Source organism: Coturnix japonica, chromosome Z, assembly GCF_001577835.2.
Source record: "Coturnix japonica isolate 7356 chromosome Z, Coturnix japonica 2.1, whole genome shotgun sequence".
NCBI lineage: Eukaryota > Metazoa > Chordata > Aves > Galliformes > Phasianidae > Coturnix > Coturnix japonica.
The window spans coordinates 59,022,719-59,038,909 of record NC_029547.1 but is presented as its reverse complement, the minus strand read 5'-3'; the positions used below and the strand labels follow the sequence as shown (position 1 = coordinate 59,038,909).

Genomic DNA, 16,191 nt, shown 5'->3' with positions numbered 1-16,191 from the left:
ACTGCCATTCGTTCTCAGATCACCTTTTTCCTCCCTCATTTTTTTGTTAGACCTAATCGCAATCTCCCTTCCCTTCCCCGTCTCCCTAAACGCACGTGGCCGGGCCGCGCCGGGCCGCGCCGCCGTGCCGCTAGAGAAAAAAAGGGGGGGGCTTTTGTTCCTGCTGCCCCGGGTTTTGTGCCCACTGTCCCGGAGTGAGCTCTAAAGAGAACTCCGTGACAACCGCATATATGGAATATCACTTCTAGTAGTGTCAGAAAAAGAAGAAAAGGAGGAGAAGTCCAAGTGTGGAGAGCCCATGAAGGAAGAGCAGCAGACACCACGGCACTTCCTAAAAAGCACAGGAAACCACCAGAAACATCACCATCATTAGAATGTCAGAATATCACTTCTAGTAATGTTACGTTGAAATGTTAAGAATTAGACTTTGTTCAAAAAAACAATAAAAAATTAAAAAAAAAAAATTAAAAATTAAAAAAAATTGTTGAAATGTTAATAAAGCATTTAGACTTTGTTCAAAATAAAAACTGTTAGTCCGTGGTCTATTATTTATAGATTTCCAATCTCCTGGCTTGCTTGGGCAATACTGAGTGAAGATGAATTCTCTTGAGACAATGTTTGGGTGGGTGTTGAGTGATGGGTGAGTGCCCAGAGCTAGGCCAGGCTGCCTGAGAGGGAAGAACCACCACAGCGGCATGGCAACAAGGTGCACTGCTAGCTGGCTGAAGTCAGTTATTCTAACAAATCATTTACAAGAGACAGGAACACTACCTGGCAATTCTTTCTTCACATAGGTCACCAGCCCTGCCCCTGCAAAGATATTAATGCCTCTTTTAATCCCTCTTCAGATATCAATAGCTAGATCAAAAAAATCATCTCAGTTTTCCTCTATAGCAGCATTTATTTTTCACCCAGGAATGGATTACCATCAAATTCAATATCTTTTTGTAACGTGCAGCTAGTAACAGGTCTGATCTGATCATGACAAGCTCAGATGCTGATTCCTATATTACTTAAGGAAATTTGTGACCTAATCATATAACTCATACCATAGTAGGTGGCTAAAATGTTACCAAGATCATGTGTTATCATGTGTTAATTTCAAGGAAGTAAAGAAATTCAAAAGTGAAGTACCCATCAACAGATTTCTTTTCATTATCTCAGAATAACTGGTACATCCATTCCTTGATGCAATTAAAAAACAAAGAAGTAAAAAATACAGCCATGTGTAGACACTGGGAATCCCCATACACCGTTAGTTTGATCTTTGCTCTCTAACATTCGTTACAAAATTAAATTCCCTCTTACACAGTTCTGGACAAAATCAATAGGTAAACATTAGTCATTGGGCGTGCCATTTGCTGGGAAAGCTTCCAGAATTGCCTCTTGCTTTTTCATAGGTCAACTTAGGTTTATTTCAAACTACAGATAAACCCGTTACAGTTCTGATGAGGTTCAAAAGTTTCAAGGCTTTTTTGCATAGCTGGTTATAGCAGTTCTCAAGCTCTCCGAGAGCAAAACCATAGGCACATACCTATTAGGCCAATAATAAGAGAAATTATCCCCAAACATCCAGCAAAAGCACAGAAATACACGTTTTTAACATCGAGTTTACAACATTATATGAACAGAATCACATTCTCCTGTGCTCATATCCCGGGAATAAGTGACCTTCAGACTTTTACAATAGCTTTTCCAAGATTTTCTCCCTTTAACATACCAATGAAAGCTGCTGGCATGTTCTCAAATCTTTCAGTGACTTGTTCATGGTACTTCAGTTTTCCCTGTCAAAAAGAAGGTAATATTCTGAGTCTTCATTTGCCAGCTGCCCAGCTTTCACAATCTTCAAGAGAATAAATTGCCACCAAGCTTTCTCCACCACATATGTTCCATCTGAAACACCGGTACAAACCAGCATACCTTTGCAAAATTAAGTTTGTATACAGCAATTCCAAAAGAAGACACATTTTTAGAGAGATTCACCCCTCAGAGTTAAATAGGGAGAAAAAAAAACATTGCAGAGAAAAACTCATCAGGACAGACTGAGCGCTACTCAGTCCTCAAAGAGCAGGCAGATCATTTAAATTCAGCTTATAAATAATAAAAAATAAATAAATAAGAAGCTCTTCATTGTCAGATAACCATTTAGAATGACTCCAAGACTTTAAGTTAAGAGCACAAGCTATTACTACAAGTCTCAGCAAAGCAGAAGGCATCAAGCACATTAGGTACAGTTTGTGTTTCCCAGAAGCCTCAAAGATCACGCCATCTCTTCACCAGCTAAGACAAGGGACAGCTCTCCTAGCAAAGATGGAAGCTGTGATGACAGTAGGTGTTACAGAAAATTAACCCCTCCCTTCTTACCTCCAGAACCCATTTGAGCAGCGCCTTCACACCTTCCTCCCGGCGGTTACTCCAGCTGCTCACAATAAACCCTTTCATGCTAAGTTCCTTGAAGATCATTGGAAACTGAACATAAGGCCCTGGCAAAGAAAGGAAATAGTTGTTTTTGTTTTGTTTTGCTTCTTAAATAAGGCCCAATAGAGAGAGGTATTAGCGAGTAAAAGACACTGAAATATGTTGTTCCAGTCCAAGATGAATTCTGTTATTTCTGCGCAGGGTAAATGACCACAGGTTTGGGGACAGGAAGCAGCACAGGAAAATGAAGACCTGATCTACCTGAGGCTGAACACCCACTCGGCACTGCTGAAAACAATTTCATTCCGATGTATAGGGAACCTGTACTGAGGGGCTTTCTGCTTAATCCTCAGTGAGCTCAACAAAGCTATTTCATCTAAAAACCTCAGGGTTTTTACTGATCTGCATCTGCTCAGAGCCCTGGGAAATACCATTTCAGCCAAATTTCGTCTTGCCTCCATTTCTAAACACAACTTCTCCACCTGATATGAGCATGACCTAAGGAGGATGTCTGCTGCACATCTAACAAGTGTGGACACACATCAGATCCCCCAGAGTTTGTCATCTAAATGCACACAAACACACAGGCAACTGGCACCTTGGAAAAAGAAAAGAAAAAACAGCAAACCTTGAGTGTCTGCCATTATGTTTTACACACTGCCATCACCAAACAGTAACTAAGAAACACAAAAGGAGGCCCACACCTTTCTGAGGCACAGAGTCATTGTACTGAGAGATGGCTCCACAGACTGCAATCCTTCCATATTTCTTCATCTGGTTGATAGCAATACTGGCAAATTCTCCACCCACCTACAAGAACCAGAGTACATGCAGCATGAGAGAAAATCCACTGTCAAAAGACTGCTGGTTTGCCTCTCAGCATTTATTCCTTCTGTTACTGATCAAGTCAGCTGCAGAAAAAAAGTCAAGAATGGAACAAGTAAGCTGTAAGATCTTACGGGAACCATGTCTCAGTTAGGTGGAACTCAGTATCGAGTTCCTGCAATAGGCTAAAGAAATTAACAGCCTGCTGAGGGCAGGGATCTTTCTGAACTCGCGTTGTCAAAGAAGCAGTCATAGCCATCAGGAGAGGCTTTACGCAGTGCTTCATCCAAGGAAGAAACCGTCTTGTAATTGAAGGCTTCATCAAAGCCTATTTTTTTCAGATATGCAACNGAGGCTTTACGCAGTGCTTCATCCAAGGAAGAAACCGTCTTGTAATTGAAGGCTTCATCAAAGCCTATTTTTTTCAGATATGCAACCTTGCTATCTGAGCCAGCACAGCCCACCACTTTACAACCCTGCAAGGAAAGAAAGAGAGGATTTTTTCAACACAGGCTCGCAACATGAACACAAGTATGCTGGGTGAAAGGCTCATGCTTAAAGTCAGGTGCTTGTGACTGTGAGCTCCTAAGCTCCAAAGCCAGCTTCGCTGTAACTTCAGGAGCTTGTTTCATCTCAAAAACTTACTGAATGCATGTCTTCATCAATGTTTGCCCTTTTGATCATTCATGGCCTTGTTCTTCTGTTTCCCACAACTGCCCTCTAATATGCTAGTCTGAGCATTTCAAGCCACTCACCCCTATTTTAGCAAGCTGCCCCACCACAGAGCCCACAGCACCAGCTGCAGCATTAACCAGCACTGTCTCTCCTGGCTTCATCTTGCAGACCTCAAACAGACCAAAATAAGCAGTGAGGCTGTGAAGAAAAAGAAAAAAACACTCAATGTGGAATAAAAGAATTCAGACATAGAAGTGTGACTTGATCTCATAAAATATCACCACAACTAGAACAAGGTTGAGATTTATTTATCCTTGAGGAAATACTATTAAAAAAGTTCACTTATACAAATTCTTAATTTTGGTTACAAGCCAAACTTTTTAACTTGTCTCATTTTCCTGGACTGGCTGTAAGCTTTGTATATGCTTACATATATATATATATATGTATGTATATATATATATGTATATATAATGTGTATATATATATATATATATATATATATGTATATATATAAATACATGCTACTGGGAAGCAGGATGATGTTGTGCAACTCCATCTTATGCGAAAACAGGTTGAACTTCAGAACCTCTACAGAGTGAGGGTATCCTGAATTACAGCTTTATTAATTTATAACCAGAGCGATCAGGTAGCACAGTGGCAGGGAAAGATGAGGCAAAAAAGATTTTCCAATCTTTCTGATCCTGCACAGCAATATCCAGAGGATAGCTTCCTTTGGATCTTGATACTCACCCTGGCATACCAATTGTCCCAAGTGCTAGAGATTTGGGGAGTGATTCTGGCCAGCTTGAAGGAAGGAGATTCAGGCCTCTTCCATCAGAGATGAAATGAGTTCTCCATCCGCTATTAGCCACAACGAAGGCCCCTACTGCAAAAGCTGGATTCTTGCTCTCTACAATCCTGCTCAAATGAAGGAAAAAAAAAAGAAAAAAAAAGAATATCTTATAAGACAAATCTTTATTGGCTCTTTCCTCTTTTATTCCTGTTGTCCTTTGATGCAGGAGGAAAAAAAATACTTCATGTCAGGACATTTAGCCCATACCCTGCTGATGTTTTCCTTAAAATGTTTACTATCTCTAATCACCATGGGAAGGCTGGGTGTGATGATGCTAGACTTGGCCTGACCCACAAAAAAAAGACGTTCCTATATAGATGGCATTGCTTTTTTTGTCTGTTGGGATTTTTTGTTTGCTTGCATTACCAGCATCAGTCTGCTATTAATTCAGACTATGCCTCTATGAGTTCCAAGGCATAAAAGAGGACAGTAGGACTGAAGGATGGAAAAGTATGAAATTGAGGCACAAATAGGCTATTAAAGGCATTTCCATTCTCAGAAAACCTCCACCTAATTTAAAAGTTGAGGATCTTGAATATGAAGCCTCTTAGGATAACAATACACCCGTTAAGGATAGCAGTATCTAATAACAGAAAGAAGTTCATACTTAGGGCATCTCTATGCCAAATGAAAGTAGAATCTACTCAGCCCAGTGTGAAAATTACCTGGGGAAGGAATAAGTAAGCATCCTCAAAATACTGAAAATAAGTTTTTAATTTTTGTTCAGCTTACTTTTATTCTATCCCCCAATGTTCTTCCAGAGAAACACAAGAGTCCAAGGACAAAGATGTTCTTGGGCAGCAACTTAAGAGGTAGGAGCAAGCTGACAAAGGGAAACATCTATGTAGCTAAATCATTACCACAAGGTTGGACTATGGTCATATAGCACCTGGCATTTAGGTTCCAATGAAACAGTCACAGCTGGAATAAACATCATGCATGGTTTTAGGTATGCAAGTACTGCATATGAGATTTTAAAACAAAGCTGACACTTGAAGTCATATTTAATGGTTGGCCCTATATGCCTCTCCTTGTATCCATCTCCAGAAATAAGTTTGTTGGCCTAGATGCTCTCAAAGAAGGCAGAAAAGATTATTATAGCAAACAGGGAAAAAAAAAAAACAAAAAAACAACAACCCAAAAACAGAGCAGTATCCCAATCAATTGCATACATGGAAAAAAAAGGAATGCAGCTTCTGCAGTATGTAGACTCATGACAAGAGAACACAACGCAGGTTGTAAATGTCAGGACATTCCTTTGACATCTGCCACATGGATGGATAAGATGAACAGAAGGTCTTACCTGGCAATCTGTGTGCCTATCATTACATCCCCTTCCTTCATGTCCCTTTTACTGTATGGTCTGTAAACACAGGCAGAGAGACAGCTTATTGTAAGTAATTTTCAGTGATCTTCCAGACAGTATAAAGTAGTCTGACCCAGAAACAGTATAACTAATGACTTTGAATACACTGCAAATAGCTTCCCTTGTAATGACATAACTGGATATTTTCCATAGACGGTTACTGAAGCACCCCATCAGCACCAAGCTGAAGTGTCAGGAATTAGTCTTCACTGCAAGGTCCACCACCACAAGAAAGCTGAGACTCCAAAGAATTATCCCCAAGATAGGATCTAACAGATTTCTTCATAGCTCTGGGCAAATACCCAGTCTCCCTACAATTGAACTATTGTCTGTTAACAAAAACATATCAGTAATTTCCTATTTAGAATATATATCCTCCAGCACAGGCTTGAGTAGATAAGCAAAGCAGGTTCTGCAGCACAACTGCAGCCTCCTTTGGTCTTGCTGTATTCTAGCACATAAGTCACCACAAGGGATAACTGCAGGGTTCACGGACACTTCATGTCCACAGTGTAACCATCCTAATGTCCTGCTGAATCTGATATAGGACTCTACTAATGCACACGTGTTTTATACACATGTATAAAAAAGACAGTATATGCAGACAAGCATACCTGGGACCCTGGCAATGAGGGATGTTCCCAGAACATGTTTGTTAAGGTTTGAGAACACAAGTGAGTTAACATACCTCATGTAAGGATCAACACTAAGAAACACTGATTCAAGCAGCATCTCTGCAACAAAAGACAAAGCAAACTCTTGGGTAACGGCAGTAAAGCACAGGTCCCATAAGTCAATCTTTTAAATCTTTTTCTTAAAAAAAGAAAAAAGAAAAGAAAAAGGAAAAAGCCATAGGAACTCCCAATAGTTTAGAAAGTCCTAGTGTTTTCCTATTGGATGCCAATACCAGAAACAACTAAGACATTCTGTAGCTTTGTCTGGATTTAGCACTGTGCTCTTACAAAAGATATTTTTGGAGGAGCTAGAAAGCTAGCTGTAAAGCTAGCTTCTTTTCTGTCCCGTTTATCTGCCTTCTCTCTTTGTAGAAGATTCAACCGGCCAGACCTCCTAAACAAAGCACTTTTCTTTCACCTGTGTAGGTCTTCCCAGGATTCATCCAGCAGAGGGTGGTAAGAGACCTTGGTGAATGTCATATGCAACAATTACCTTGCTCCCTTGAGCAGAAAGAACAACTTCTTTAGATATCTTTATCAGCAAAAGCTGCCCACCTCCACCTAATAATGTTTTCTTTATGGCTACTGCAACAACCTAACAAATAGAAGCAATTGATGTATTTAAACAGATATTTTTCCATCACTCACAGCAAGCAGGAGGAAAAGTCAAGGCTCTGTAACATCACAAGAAATGCCATGTCTTAAATGACTCTGTGTTCTTAAATAATAAGTTAAAGTATTAAGTATGTATGAATGCTTTAGAATCACACATGTCATAAAAATGCTTAAAAGTACAACTAAGAAGAGATCACCCTCCAAACCATTAAATTGTAAACCTAACTATACTACTACCACTGTAACGAGGTTTCTTTGACATACCTCCTAAACCAAAGTAAGATTTGTGAAGGATAAACAGTGGGATGAGGTTCAAGACCTCAAGGCATGGTGCAGACAACCATATGAAGCCAAAACCCTATGTTCATTCATTTAACAGCATCTCTTGGGTTTAGCCACTTACTTTACTCCCAACCCTTTTCAAGGCAGAAACTCACAAGTAAAACCTATGCATTTATTTTCCCTCTTTTAATTCTCTCTTAACAGCAGGGCAAATATCACAGACAAGAACTGCACAGAAGAAAAAAGAAAACAAAAAAGATTATGAACACAAGCAGAAGTCTTTCCAGTCCTTTAAGCGAAAGACAAGCCCCCATCAACTCATGCTCTAAGAACCCCCAAGGAGGGGCTAACTCCCACCTTGGTCACACTGTTGTCCCCCTGTCTATCCTTCATCATTCCCTCACACTAAGAAAAAAAAATAACAAATAAACAGATGTTACCATCTTCTCCAGCTTCCACAGAAGGATTTTGTAAGATAAAGTAGATGACAGCTTTACAACAGAAAAGCATGTTTGCATTTTACTAGAAGTACCTAATTTGCTGCAGCCAGTTCCTTTCTCTCCTTTTAAGTTACACTGTTTTCTCACAGCAGCTGGTTTTGAGGACACACTGCTTCTGTGATTTTGTCCAGCATTATTTGCCAACACAGCTGAAAATCATGAGGCATCACTGACACATGTTAAGTGCAGAGGGACTTTGAAAGGCACACTAGAGCTGCCTGAAGGCTAAACACAGTTCAGCATATCCAATGTTTATTGTCAGATGTCTTTAAACACACTAAACCTGTCAGGATACACACCCCTGAGCAATTGCTCTACCCTGCCAGTTTGCTGTAAGCACTGCCAAGCCTTTTACAAAATCTGAGCCTGAGGAACACATGGACAGACCTACAAACACACAGCCATTTGTCATCAGTAAGACAGCCTCCAGACAGCACGCGATGGCACTCCACTTACCTCCATCCTTCAGGTTTGCCAGTGCCACCTCTTTCATTTCAAAGTCACTGGTTTTGGGGAAGCCCTCAAAATGTTTCTTCAGTACCCACACCTTGGCAGTCACCATCCTGCACAATAAACAGCACAAAGAGATGCTAAACTGCTAGCAAGGGCCACAGGGGAGCACAAAACCCAAGCATCCTGATAGCTACATCTGAAGCCACCAATCTCTGATGCTCACTCGCAGCTGAGGCCAGCCGTGTGAGAGGTCAGCCCCGCTGAGATGCATCTCCCATGATTAAGAAATACCTAGGACAAAATCTACTGGTTTAAGGAAAGCAAGAAGCTTAACAAAAGGTTTAGCAAAACCGGGAGAAGCATTTTCCCAGCCAGTAACAACGTCATCAGTGGAAAGAAAAAGTTTCTGCAGTTGCCAAGCTCCAGGCTAAAACCTGGCAGCGCATTTCCCAAACAACGAGCAAACCGAGCGGCTTGAGTGTGTATTTCCCTCGCAGCCTCATTCTCATTCTTATAAGCGAGCGAGGAGAAAGCAGCTCATACTTTAAACGGGCGGGGATTCAAAGATCTGTCTTCTGCTATCAAGGCTGAGTCACACGCTACCGGTCCGGCGCCCGCTGCCTCAGCTCCCGAAGTCACGATACGCGTCCTAGAAGACAAAGACGAGCACACTCGGCAGCTTTTATTGCCAGCGCAAGCACCGCCCCGATTGCATTTGCCCCGGAGCAAGAGCAAAGTTCAGCCCTGCCCTCTAGCTCCGGGCTTCCCTCACCACCAGCCGGAACGGGGCCATACCCCACCCCGGCCCCGCGGATGGGAGCTCTGCCCCCGCTGGGAAACACCGGCGTAGGGATTGCGTGCCTTCCTAAAAGTTCTGCTGACAAAGCATTCCTTATCAGCAACAATTACAATTACACTTGGGCTACTTTTTATTACTGTTGTTACTTTACCTTTTAAGGTAAATGCTGGCTCTCGCTGACTTTTTCTAGCTATCACTGCGCCCACTGTGTACTGGAGGTGCTTGCTTGGGCAACTCACAACTTTCCAGCAACACGGCACACTCTGTAAAAGGGCTTACAGGAGGAAGAGATGAGTTCTCATTAAAGAAAGCCGACCTCACTCTTCTATTCACAAGTACCAGCGTGTGTTTTTCCTAGTGGTGCATCCTGCATCCAGGCACGACAGGGGTTAAGGATGTCGGTTTGCTTTGTGGCTGCTTGCCTGTGCAGAGCTCACAGTGATTCAGAAATGCTTTGCCTCCCCACCCTGCACCACCTCCCTGAGTCATTAACTACTTAATTCTCAGCTTATTGTTTCTTATCGGTGTGCTTCAAGACTGCAGCCCACTTCTTTACCTTCCCACCGTTATCACTCAATACCTTGTTTCTTCAGTGCAGCACGGGAACAGCTGTCCTGTTTCACCCTGTCCTTTCTTTCCTATTCCTGGTGCTCTTTGTTTTCCCAGCATGAAGCTGCATTAATATGTGCAATAATCTTGATGATAGAATCACAGAATCACTGAGGTTGGAAAGATCCTCTAAGGTAAAGACCTCTAAGATCACCAAGTCCAACCGCCAACACATCACCACAATGCAAACTAAACCACATTCTACATCTTACACATTAAACATCTACATGTTTCTTGAACTCCTGGAGGGATGGTGACACCACCACTTTCCTGGGCAGCCTGCTCCAATGCACAAACATTCTTTCTGAGAAGTCATTTTTCATAATATCAAACCAGAATATCCCCTGGCACAATTTGAGGCAATTACTTGTCATCCTATCACTGTTACCTTAGAGAAGAGGGTTACCCCTCTGCTTTCAGCTGTCACAAGGCAACAAAATGTGACAGGATAATGGTGGGAAGGTTCAGCCTCTACTGCCATCCCACTAACACCTGCCTCTGATGCTGTGGGCCAACATAATAGCATAGGAGGCATTATTTTCAGAGTAGCTCTCGTAGGCTAAGCGTGTGATAGCCACTGTATTTCAGTTTTAAGATTAGTAAACACTGTACTGCAAAACTTCTTTATTGCCAGGGGACCTCAATAATACATTAATTCTGTGTGTTTTCTGTATTACATGCTTCACAGACCATTGTAATGATTTCTACAAAGCAGCAGCTGTGCTTAATGTTTGAAAAAGGAGAGCCCATAAAACTGACAGAAAGAATCTTAAATTCATTTCTAGCTAGTCTCAGGGAAAAAAGAAGAAGAAAAAAAAGTTTTGCATTTTTCCTGATATTCTTCAAAAGGAGCTATTAAAGCTTTAAGTGAAAGTGAAATTCAAGATAACATTTATTCTGATATCCTTCAAACTCTCTTTGTCCTCTGGTCTAGCACATCAAGTTATCAAAAAATAAAGCTTTCCATTAAACTTCATCAACCTTTTCCCCAAAATCAGATAGCAGAGAAAAGAATGGATTGGTAAATCTCAGCCTTGTGCAATAACCATCTGTACATAAAAGCAAAGATCCAGCCTGGGTGCAGATACTGCAGGTGGTGCATGCTGTAGCAGGGCTGCAGGGAAAGCAATGTCAACCCCCAAAATCAGAATGCAGAAGGAGATTCACAGTTCAGTAGAAAACAGATGAAGAAAATATGGGAATGGTGTAAATTAGGATCCCTTCGTAGTTGCTGGCAACTAGAAGACCAGGAACAAAAGAACAGATGAGACTGTGAAAATTTGACTGGAGGCTGAAGGGATGGAGGTGATGCCCAAATTAAATCTGGGAGTCTTCATGGTAAAGTACAGTAAAGCTCTCCTGAAAGCTAAGTCAAATAGTAAAGTAAAGCTACAGTAAGGCTCATAAATTCTCTCTAAGTAACCTCAGATAATGCTTGTATCTTGTGTGTGCACAGAGGTGAGTTGGGCATTTGTGGAGTAGTAGTGAGAAATTCCTTGCACATCACCTCTTTTATCTGTACATGTATATCTTGTTATCCTTTTCCTTTTCCCTGTCTTAGTAAATCATCCTGTCCCAACCCATGAGTTCTACTTGGTGGGCTTCTTTTTTTTTCTTCTGATTCCCTCCTCCACCCCACTGGGAAGCTGGGGAGGAAGTGAATGACACTGTAGTGCTGAGCCACGTGCTGGGTTAAATCACAGCAGCTACACTGCAAGACAAAGATACATTAAAAAGCTGAGTAGAGTATCTCCCTTGGAAACACTACTTTGATGCTGAAAAGAAAACGCCAAATCACCACCACAGCAAAGTTGTTCAGGAAAGCAGGATCTAATCCAGTCTCCTTTCCTAGCTCCAATTTAGGCAGTTTTCTGCAGCATTTCAAAGGCACCGACATAAAAAGCTTCCTAAATATTTGAATATATGTTTCTCCTCAGAAGGACTTAGGCAGTAAATTCTTGCAAGTAGAAACTATCAAGTCAGATATGTATCAGAGGTTACCTCAGAATACCCTACATGTTACAGGACTTCCAATTATCTGAAACTGAATATAGCCTGATGTTCTAAGTGCCAACAAGTCATAGCAGATCTTGCCTGTTCTTTTTCTCTGGCTTAGCTATTACAGTGCTTTCTCAGAAAATACATTTGTTTGTTTCTGTGGTTTAAAAAAAAAAGAAAAAAAGAAAAAAAAAGGTAAAGGCAAACCACTCCCATGCTACATTACATACACTGCAAATATCTGAGCAAGCATGACGCTGCATTATAAAACAATAAAGCTTTAGCTTCAGTTCTTCGTGCAAAGCTGCCAAAACCCAGAAGAAGGTAAAAGGTTGGATGTGAAAAGTCATTGCACAGCAGAAAGACAATGTCACGTGCACTTTGTTGTCATTCTGAGAGGTTCACCTGCTCTGCTGAAGAAGCCTGCACAGGAATGGGTAAGGGGTAACTAAAACCTGCAGAGAAACACCTCGGCTGCCCTTCACTTTTCAGAAACATAAAATCTTAAGAACAGTTTCTGCTAAGAAAGAATAATTTAAAACCTACAGATTAGAATAAAGTTTGGACAATGAAAAACTCTGCTAGAGTTTCTTGAAGGACATGTTGCAATTTCTTTCTACTCACAAGACATTCTAGAGCTTCTTTCCATCAGGTTTTAAACTCTCATTGCTTAAAAATTGAAACAGTCCAAACACATGCTGCAGCATCATGAATTGCAAAATTCCATCAGAGCTGTTGAGACATACTGCAGATCAAGCACAGCAATGGTTTCACTTCCTTCACTTGCAGGAACGTGTCTGTTACTGCATCACAAAGAAATATTTCCTTTGCTTTATTTTCCAGTTGTCAAAACAAACTTTTTTTTTCCTTTTTAAAATTTTTTTGGAAGTTACGTTCAGCTTAGTTTTCAGCATGACTCCATTTAATTTAAAACCTAAACCTGACTACGTGAAGCAAGTTACTCTGTTTCAGAGGAAAGTGGGGCTGGCATCTGATCTTGTAAAATTACTGCAAGAACTTCAGGGTTTACTAAGCCTGTCAGCTGGATGTTCCTTCCCTCATTTCTATTGCTCACTATCCACTTCTACAAAGAATAAGCACCCCAGACCACTGTAGAGCTGTAATGACACAAGTTTTCCCCTTTCTGCTAGAGAGCTTTAAGTACATGTAAGGGAATTTACACACACACTTATGTGCCTGCAACTCCTCTGAGGCCACCTCCTGAATTTATGTAGTATTATAACTGCACATTCATTGCTGAGTAGGTTCCTGTTCAGGGATAAGTTCTTGCTCAAGAAACTCACTGCTCTAGGCTATATATGGTACCTGACACACATTTGCTATCTGCAGGTCTGAATATCAGAACTGCCAAACGTGTAATAATTAGAGAGGAAACAATAAAGGGAGAGTTATGAATGAGATTCTAAGGAATTACGATGGGACCTGTAAAAGTACAGAACAGTGACCAGTATCTGTTGTATCATTATTTACCATACACAACTTTAGACTGCAGAAAGTACCTGACAAAAAAGGTTCACCCACTCCCTTGGTACACAGAGAGCAGTGCAGTGAAGTATTTACTATTCAAAACAGTGAAAACAGGTGCATCCATGGTGTCATGGTTCAGCCCTGGCAGGCAGCTCAGCATCGCTCAGCTAATCACTTACTATTCCAGGTAGGATAAAGAGAGTGAGGAAGGTCAAGGGGTAAGATCTCATGGGTTGAGATCCATAGAGTTGGCTAGGTAAAGCAAGAACTGCATACACAAGCAAAGCAAACCACGAAACCCTGAGTAACCTGTGGTACAAAGTCCCAGGAAACTGAACCACTGCTTTCATGTGTGGATCTTAAATGCTCGTAATTGGTGCAAGACAATCTATACCTGCTTCAGACTGAGAATCTTCCTTTTTTTTTTTTCATTAACAATATTAAATCATATCAACCTACATAAATACAGCAAAGAGTAAGAGAGAAACAGGTCATTAATGCAATCTCCTGCAATATCCTAATAGCCAAATGATGAGATAAACTGGTACAAAAATGAGGTAAGACAGAGAACAATCTGGACTGCCACATCTGAAGCACTAAGGTCAGTGGTACAAGGTCAAAAGATTCCTTACAGATCCTATTTCCGGGTGTGCTGATCAGCAGCTGGCTATACGTAAGCCACCAGTGAGCTCAGATGGCCAAGAAGACCAATGGCATCCTGGCTTGTACCAGAAATAGCAAAGCCAGCAGGAGCAGTGTCAGGATGTGCAATGCAGGTCTCCTCTTACCTCAGCTTTGGGGGTGGAGACCCACAAGACCCGTGTGAGAAACAGACAAAAGAGGAGTCTTAAGGTGGCAGGATGTTCCTGTTTCGGTTGAAGAACAAACCAGATCATGGTTTCAACATAGAATCTTGAAGGCTGCGGTGTCCAGAATGAGAATGTTTCATTATCTGTGAAAATAATATTTAAGTTAATTCTTTGTAACTTGAATATGAGCTCTAAGAAGAATCTGCCTATAATACTCGACTTTCAATCCAAGTATTACTAAGGTTAGGAAAATATTTTTGGGAAGCATGGGGGACTGGAAAGGGGGAGGGAAAAGAGAAAAGAGGCTAAATGACAGAAGCAAGAAGAGAGACAGAACACACAGGAAACTGTCCTTCTTCCAACACAATAGAAGTGCCTTCCTGGTAAGCCCTGTGACCATAACTCTTGGTGAAGAACACACAGGATAGCATTTATTTTGCTAACACTGTTATCATACATTAGTACAATTGCACCTATTATATGTACCATGGGTGGTCCTGTATCTGTTGTATCTGTCAGTTCAACAAATGGTCTGTTTTTTAAATGCTTTTGAAACTGTTCCAGTGAAAGTGCTTAGGGGTGCTCTGACACACAAAGTGCCACAAGGGGAGATTTACAGCCTTCCATGGCTGCTTATTAATGAGAGTACAGAGAAAATGGAAACCAGCCCATCTGAGGGGAGTCACATGGCAGAGGAGTAAGTCTGCAAAACAGGAATTTCTAGTGAGATGCAGAAAGTCCATAACTTGACAGGCTTGTGATCAGTTTGGTTTGTCTGGCTTGGTTCTGACCTTGTGCTGAGGCTAGAAGACTTCCAGAAATGCCTATGAACTTAAATTATTCTATAACTATGACATAATGGAAACTTATACTCACAACTCATACTTTGCTCCCTGTATAACAAAGAGTGCTTGCTTGGTATAAGCAACTGCAAACACTAACACACTGTGAACTAAAACAAGTGTTAGGGGCAAGGAAACTTGTGGCCTCATATTTATTTTAATTGTTTTTATTTATTAAAAGTTTCTACATGAAACTTCTCAAATCAGCTAAAGAAACAGAAAAATCCCATGGGAAATTTACTCTAGCAGCACACGCTTTAATATTTTCCATCAGAACCAGGTCCCAAAAGAAAAAGGAACAATTATATCTTCTATATAATCAACAGCATTTATAGTGCGATTTTCAAAGAAACCCCAAACCATTAAAATTACAACATTTGTCTACCTAAGAGGCGTTGTTCCATTTCACATAAAATAAAAGGTGTTGTAGTACCAAAATAGAACATTTTTGTCTCTTTATCTACTGCAATGTGCCTTCAATTCTTATGAGGTTCAACACCTACCAGTGAGAAAAATGAAAAGATAAAAAACCAAGAATCTTTCAGAATCTTTCATATCACTAACTAGTCAGTGGTTTCCCACAGATCAAGTACATACAGGAAACTATCCACACAATATTTACACACAGAAGTTACAGAGCTAATAATTGGAAACACTAAAGCCCAACTGGCAAAGGAATACAGAGCTCTGTTCGTAACACAATGGTCTATTTTTACACTATAACAGCAGCTTCAGGGCAACAGAGCTCTGTTTGTAACACAATGGTCTATTTTTACAGTAAAACAGCAGCCTCAGGGCAACGCCTGCAGCTGAAGAACCCAGCCTAAAACGAACAGTGAGACTCCATTAACACCCACTCCACCTACCCTCAGGGGCGGAGATCCGCCATTTTTGTGCCTTCCCGCCCAGACATGGCAGGTCCTTCAGCCTGTGAGGCTGTCCTCCATACTCGCCTGACTTTATGAAGCCTTCCTCTCCGTCA

At 41.1% G+C, this 16,191-nt stretch overlaps 1 protein-coding gene across 1 annotated transcript in view; it reads right to left on the bottom strand.

Moving 5' to 3' along the window:
* PTGR1 (prostaglandin reductase 1) overlaps window positions 1-16,172 on the bottom strand; it is a 21,442-nt gene extending 5,270 nt beyond the window's left edge. Inside the window, exons 1-15 of the mRNA XM_032441469.1 lie at window positions 16,076-16,172; window positions 14,347-14,510; window positions 9,208-9,313; window positions 8,668-8,774; window positions 6,829-6,874; window positions 6,078-6,137; window positions 4,672-4,839; window positions 3,999-4,116; window positions 3,663-3,719; window positions 3,477-3,575; window positions 3,123-3,228; window positions 2,365-2,483; window positions 1,721-1,784; window positions 772-810; window positions 231-331 (exon numbers count right to left, since the gene is read on the bottom strand). Of these exons, the coding sequence (XP_032297360.1) occupies window positions 231-331; window positions 772-810; window positions 1,721-1,784; window positions 2,365-2,483; window positions 3,123-3,228; window positions 3,477-3,575; window positions 3,663-3,719; window positions 3,999-4,116; window positions 4,672-4,839; window positions 6,078-6,137; window positions 6,829-6,874; window positions 8,668-8,773 (1,083 nt within the window). The 5' untranslated portion in view covers window position 8,774; window positions 9,208-9,313; window positions 14,347-14,510; window positions 16,076-16,172. The remainder of the gene's footprint in view (window positions 1-230; window positions 332-771; window positions 811-1,720; window positions 1,785-2,364; window positions 2,484-3,122; window positions 3,229-3,476; window positions 3,576-3,662; window positions 3,720-3,998; window positions 4,117-4,671; window positions 4,840-6,077; window positions 6,138-6,828; window positions 6,875-8,667; window positions 8,775-9,207; window positions 9,314-14,346; window positions 14,511-16,075) is intronic.
* Between the last annotated feature and the right edge of the window lie 19 nt (window positions 16,173-16,191).